The following is a 5,926-nucleotide window of genomic DNA, read 5'->3' as shown; positions in this document are numbered from 1 at the left end:
TGCTGATGGTGCGTGCGTCTCCCACGGGCAGCCAGCCCTGTGAATGGTGCAAGCAACGGAAGACGGCACTGCTCGTCTAGACCTTAGCAAAGCCTCGTAAACTGCAGTCCTGGGTGATGGCTCAGATGGTTGCCACGCAGGTGCAAGGAGCCCGTTTGCCCTTCTCTGCAAATACGCTTCAGCTACTTTGCCACAAGCGGCACAAACCACATCACAACACGTACACCTCGTGCGACTTTCTCATTCCCAGAGCTCTGCGGTGCCGCTGAGATCGAATGCCCTCCTAACAACATCAAAACGTGACATTATCTTTTATTTTTTTAAAAAAATGCCCATCGCTGGGACCCAAAGAGCAGAGAGCAGAACTTCCACCTGCATCGCCGGGTTTCTCCCCGTGACCCTCCACTGCTCTTCTCTGCACCCTTCATAAAGTGGGGGGGGGACCCTCTGATGTAATACAAGGACCACGTGTTGGAAGAGAACATCTGGTGACTCCTAATGAGTGTGCAGAACCACGTCTGTCGCCACAGAAGGCCTTGGGCCAGAACAAACAGGGTGGAAATGAAATTGAAAAGAGTTTTTGGCTAGACATCAGGAAGAATTCCTGGCCGTTAGAGCAGTTCCTCAGTGGAACAGGCTTCCTCGGGAGGTGGTGGGCTCTCCATCTTTGAAAGTTTTTAAGCAGAGGCTAGACGGCCATCTGACAGCAATGCTGATTCTGGGAATTTAGGCAGGTGGTGAGAGGGAAGGCAGGAAGGGATGAGCCAGTGCCTGGCTCCTGTGGCTACTTCTTCTATGCTCAAGGTAATGCCGATTGCTACTTTGGGGTCAGGACTCAGGAAGGAATTTTCCTCCAGGCCAGACTGGCCCGGAGATCTTGTTTTTGTTTTTGCCTTCCTCTGGACACAGAGCAGGGGTCACTGGGGCATAGCTGTGAATTTCCTGCATCGTGCAGGGGGTTGGACTAGATGACCCTTTGAGATCCCTTCCAGCTCTATGTTTCTATCTGCAGAAGCCTGTCGGAAGCGTGCACAGTGCTCTTTGGCTTCCAGCCAGATGGAATGTAAACAAGGCAGAACCCAACGGCAGGCACCAAAGCGTGATCCGGAAATGTCACATCCGTAAACAGAAAACAGAGCAATGCGAAACTCTGAAAAATAATACTGATTTTTTTTTTGGTTTCAATAATATACACTATGTACAAGGAAGCTGCAAATCTGACCATACAATAGATCACTGGTTTATAGAGATAAATTATCAATACAATTCCGATGGACTCTGTTGTTCCACAATAAAAAAAAATAATAATTCCCGAGAAGTGTAAACTTTGGTACCTCTGGCAGCTTCCCTCCCTGCTCCCATCCCAAATTAAACTTCTTTCTTTTTAAATAATAATTATAATAATTAAAAAAGCAGCCGATGTGCAACGGATTTCTGAGCACCAGAAAGATAGCCAAACCCATTCAGCTACTTGTTTCGTGTAACCTTTCTTTGGTGCTTTATTTCAAAGCACTGAAGGGTTAACCAGATAGCGGGAGAGGAGGAGGAGGATGAAGGCGGGAAGGACGAAAGCCACTGGAAAGTGAATCCAGCACTTTCCTTAAAAAAAAAAAAAGTCAGTCTGTCGAGAACGCTTGCATTTGAAAAGCTCGCATGTACCCTGGGTACCCGGAACAAAGGAACTGAAACAAAGTCTCTGCTTTCCTCCTCCCCTTTTTAATTTGCTCTCTGTCTCATCTTTCCACAGTGGAAGGCCTCAAAACCTGCCGCCTGCCAGCCTGCTTCTCCATTTTCCTTGCGGTTCTGTTGGGCGGAGCAGCTGCCGAACGGCTGCTCGGCGCCGCAACGGGATCAGTCTCTAGCACGGTTGAGGAGCTGCGGTTCACAAGATGCTCGCTCCTCGTCGGAGGCTGATACGGCATCGTGAGGGGCCCAGAAGTCTTATTCCTTCCTTGGTCATGAACTCTCCTCTGGGGCCGGTCAGCCGCTCGGGCCCTGCCATGGGACGGCGGAACGAGCGCATGCGCTTCTTCTGCTGCAGGGGAGATCCGGCTCAAAGGGACTCGTCTCACCAGCGCGGACTCGGAGCGAGGAGGGACTAAAGAAGTGGGAGCGGCCCACGTTTTGGGTATTTCGCCGGGGTTGGCCATCACGTCGTCTTCCGTCTCCGCAGCTTCGCTAAGGAAAGGGGGCGGGAGGGTGCTGCTGTGCCTGCTGCAGGAGTCACAGCAGAGCTTTTTGTAGCCCGGGATGGAGCAGTAGCGGGCCAGCACCTCCATCTGGCAGAAAATCGATTTGTCTCCCTGGCAGGGTTCATCTGCAAAACAAGACACAGCGCTAGTTGAAGGAACATCTTATTTTTTTTTTAAAAAAAAATGGAATTGCTGAAAAGACACCTGGTCCCCCACAGGCCAGTTATGTGCCAGAAGATACGGATCGGAACTAAGCTCTAAAGACACATTTACGATGCAATCCAAAGCACAGTTAAACCCTGACCTGGGTGGCCCAGGCTAGCCCCACCTCGTCAAATCTCGGAAGCTAATCAGGGTCGGCCTGGGCTTGTATTTGGATGGGAGACCTCCAGTGATGCAGAGGGAGGCAGTGGGAAAGTACCTCTGAGCGTGTCTTGCCAAGAAGAAGAAGAGGAGGAGGAGGAGGAGATTGGATTTATACCCCACCCTTCACTCTGAGTCTCAGAGCGGTTTACAAACTCTTTTCCCTCCCCCGCCACACAACAGACACAACTAGGGCTGCCAAGTGGGGGAGGGGGGCGGATAAACCCCCGCTTTGGAGGCCCGATTTCCGCCGCCGCGGAATCGAAGTGACGTTATGACGCCAGGCACGCTGGGGGCGGGGCCACGACCATCCAAGGGGAAATGCTATGGTTTCCCCTTGGATGGTCGTGGCCCCGCCCCCAGCGTGCCTGGTGTCATAACGTCACTTCCTAGTGACGTGCATGCGTGCGCGTCCGCGTGTGCGTGCTCCGAGATCTGCCCGGGAGTCCCCCGCTGCAGAGGTGAGTACTACTTGGCAACCCTAGACACAACAGAAAGAGAGAGCTCTTTCCAGAACTGCCCTTGAGAGAACAGCTCTGACAGAACTATGGCTTGCCCAAGGTCATCCAGCGGCTGCAAGTGGAGGAGCGGGGTCTGGGGAAGGGAGGGACTTCCAATGGGGTATAATGCCATAGACATAGAATCAAACCCGGTTCTCCCAGATTAGAGTCCGTGCACTTAACCACTACAATAAAACGGGCTCTCGAGTTAAAAGGATCACCTACCACCTGATCCTTATAACTCAAGATGCTGAGGATTAAACTAAGCAAATGCCATCACGAACAATGCCACCTTCAGCTGCCTCCTAAAGCCTGAGAGTACACGAGCCAGGTGCACCTCCCTGGGGAGTTCGTTCCAAAATCATGGGGCTGCCACTGAGAAGGCCCTTTCCTGTAGGACCACTGACAAACTTCTCATGGGAAAGCAACTCGAGGGTAGAGTTGCCCGCTCCAGGTTGCGAAATACTCAGAGATTTTGGGGGTGGAGCCTGAGGAGGGTGGGGTCTGGGAAAGGGAGGGACTTCAATGGGGTATAATGCCATAGACTCCACCTTCAAAGGCCGCCATTTTCTTCAGCTGGCTCTCTTTGACCTGATGGCAATTTTCAGCTGTGTCCTGATGGCAATTTTCACCACCACCACCACAACCTAAACACAGTGACACCCTTCTTAGCTCATCGACTTTCATGGACTCAGAACTCTGCTAAGGATTGCGCAAATAGGTTCTTCAGCTGAGATGGTTTAAAGACATGAAACTTCAGTGCTGCAATCCCCAGATGCCAGTCTAACCCACTGTGATCCCACCCTGCCACCTTGTACTTCTTCTCCCATTTTATCTTCAAAACAACCCTTTGAGGTAGGTTAGGGCTGAGAGAGGATGACGGGCCAAGATCACTTAGGATGCTTTGGGCCAAGGTGGGGATCTGCAGCAAGATCTCCAAGATCCTAACCCAACATTTTATGCACAATAACCCTCTATGAAAAACAAAGGCCTACTTTTTTGTTTTCTTATGCTTTATATCCATTTTTTTTTCTTTATATCTGCTGAAATCCGTCCTTACCCAGTTCTGTACAGGAACATATGCAGACTTGCTTACTGTGTTCACTGGAAAGCAGTCCCTGAAAAGTTGCATCGAATTTTCGAGACATTCGCGTGCAACAACGGCTGTGCGATTCCGGGGAAGTTAGGAATTTGTAAACAGCTTTTTTTGCGCATCGGATCCCAGTTTCAAAGTGGTGACTTGCTATGGCTTATCATACTTCCCCACACAAAGCCTGGATGGGCTACTTACTGTATAGGGCAGGGGTGTCAAATTTATTTGTTACGAGGGCTGGATTAGACATAAATGTCACCTGGTCGGGTCGGACCATGTGTGACATCAAATGTAATGCCGGGTACGGGCAATACAAACTTTATAAAGGACACAGGCAAACCCATGTAACAATACTGTTTTCTACTCAAAATACAAACCTGCTTACAACATTAAAACTCTTAGAATATTTCCTTAAAGTCTCTCCCTGATGCCCACCCTCCCGCTTCCACTGCCCGTTACGCATTAGCACTGGGACAGGATACAGGGACACAATGCACAGCCTCTGTCATCTGGGAATAAAAGTAATGGCCAGTTGCTCGTGGGCCAGATAAGAGCCCTGGATGGGCCAGTTTTGACTTGAGGTCCCTATTTGACTTGAGCCAGTTTGGTGTGGTGGTGAAGTGCGCGGACTCTAGTCTGGGAGAACCAGGTTTGATTCCCCACTCCTCCACTTGCACCTGGCTGGGTGACCTTGTGCAAGCCATAGTTCTGATCTGTTCTTGAAAAAGAAGCAGTTTCTGTCAGAGCTCTCTCAGCCCCACCGACCTCACAGGGTGTCTGTTGTGGGGAGGGGAAGGGAAAGGAGTTTGTAAGCCACTCCGAGACACCTTTGGGTAGTGAAAGGCGGGGTATAAATCCAATCTCTTCTTCTTCTTCTACCTCACAGGGTGTCTGTTGTGGGGAGGGGAAGGGAGAGGAGTTTGCAAGCCGCTCTGAGACTCCGAGTGAAGGACGGGGTATAAATCCAATCTCTTCTTTTTCTCTTCTATGTTTGACACCCTAGTGCTCAATAGGCCAGGCTGTTGAAACGTTCTCTCCCAGGCTCCCCCCCCCCTTTCCAGTTGGAGGAAGACTCCTTAGGTTGGAAGAACTCCCTCCAGCCTAAATCTGTATACTTGCTAGTGTCTATTTACTTCATTTATACTCCACCATTCTCCCTACTGCGGTCCCAAAGCAGCTTACATCATTCTCTTTTCTTCCATTTGATCCTCTCAACGGACCTTTGAAGTTGGTTAGGCTGAGAGTGCGTGACTGGCCCAAGGTCACCCAGCAACCTTCCATATCAAAGCAGGAATTCGAACCTGAGTCGTCCAGACCCTAGTCCGACACTCTGACCATTAACCGCACACCGTTGCTTGTATACCACCACTGATCCCATCAGGCCATGCTGCTGGAGCTGGCTCGGGGTCTTCGGGCCGTCTCCGTAGAGACCCGCGCCTTGGGGGATGGCCTGTTTGAGGCGGTGGGGAAGGCTTTCACTCTCCTGGCTTGCCGCAAACTATGCAAAACTGAATTATTCAAGAGGGTTTTTCTGAGCAGGCAACAGAATTAAAGTTAAAATAAAATAAACTGAAATTAAATCACCTGCAGTGAGCTCCTCCCCTGCCTGCCTGCCTGCCCCATCCCAGCATGCCACCTGAGGCAGGCAGGGCAGCAGGTAGTGAGCTCATCCACCACCACCCCCATGGCCAGGTACTTCTCAGGGGAGGCAGGAAGGCAGGCAGGCTCCCCCCTCACCCAAAGGAAGGAGGGAGGGAGGGAAGGAGGGAGGGAGGGAG

General features: G+C 51.0%; 1 protein-coding gene across 1 annotated transcript in view; it reads right to left on the bottom strand.

Annotated features, from left to right (window-relative positions):
- Positions 1-1,538: 1,538 nt before the first annotated feature.
- Positions 1,539-5,926, bottom strand: part of ADAMTS3 (ADAM metallopeptidase with thrombospondin type 1 motif 3) — a 102,844-nt gene continuing 98,456 nt past the window's right edge. The window contains exon 19 of the mRNA XM_015412345.1: positions 1,539-2,317. Coding sequence (XP_015267831.1) covers positions 1,734-2,317 — 584 coding nt within the window. The 3' untranslated portion in view covers positions 1,539-1,733. The remainder of the gene's footprint in view (positions 2,318-5,926) is intronic.

Source organism: Gekko japonicus, unplaced genomic scaffold, assembly GCF_001447785.1.
Source record: "Gekko japonicus isolate JY-2015 unplaced genomic scaffold, Gekko_japonicus_V1.1 scaffold3861, whole genome shotgun sequence".
Classification (NCBI taxonomy): Eukaryota; Metazoa; Chordata; class Lepidosauria; order Squamata; family Gekkonidae; genus Gekko; species Gekko japonicus.
The sequence above is the reverse complement of the archived record's forward strand: the minus strand, read 5'-3'. Positions and strand labels throughout refer to the sequence as shown.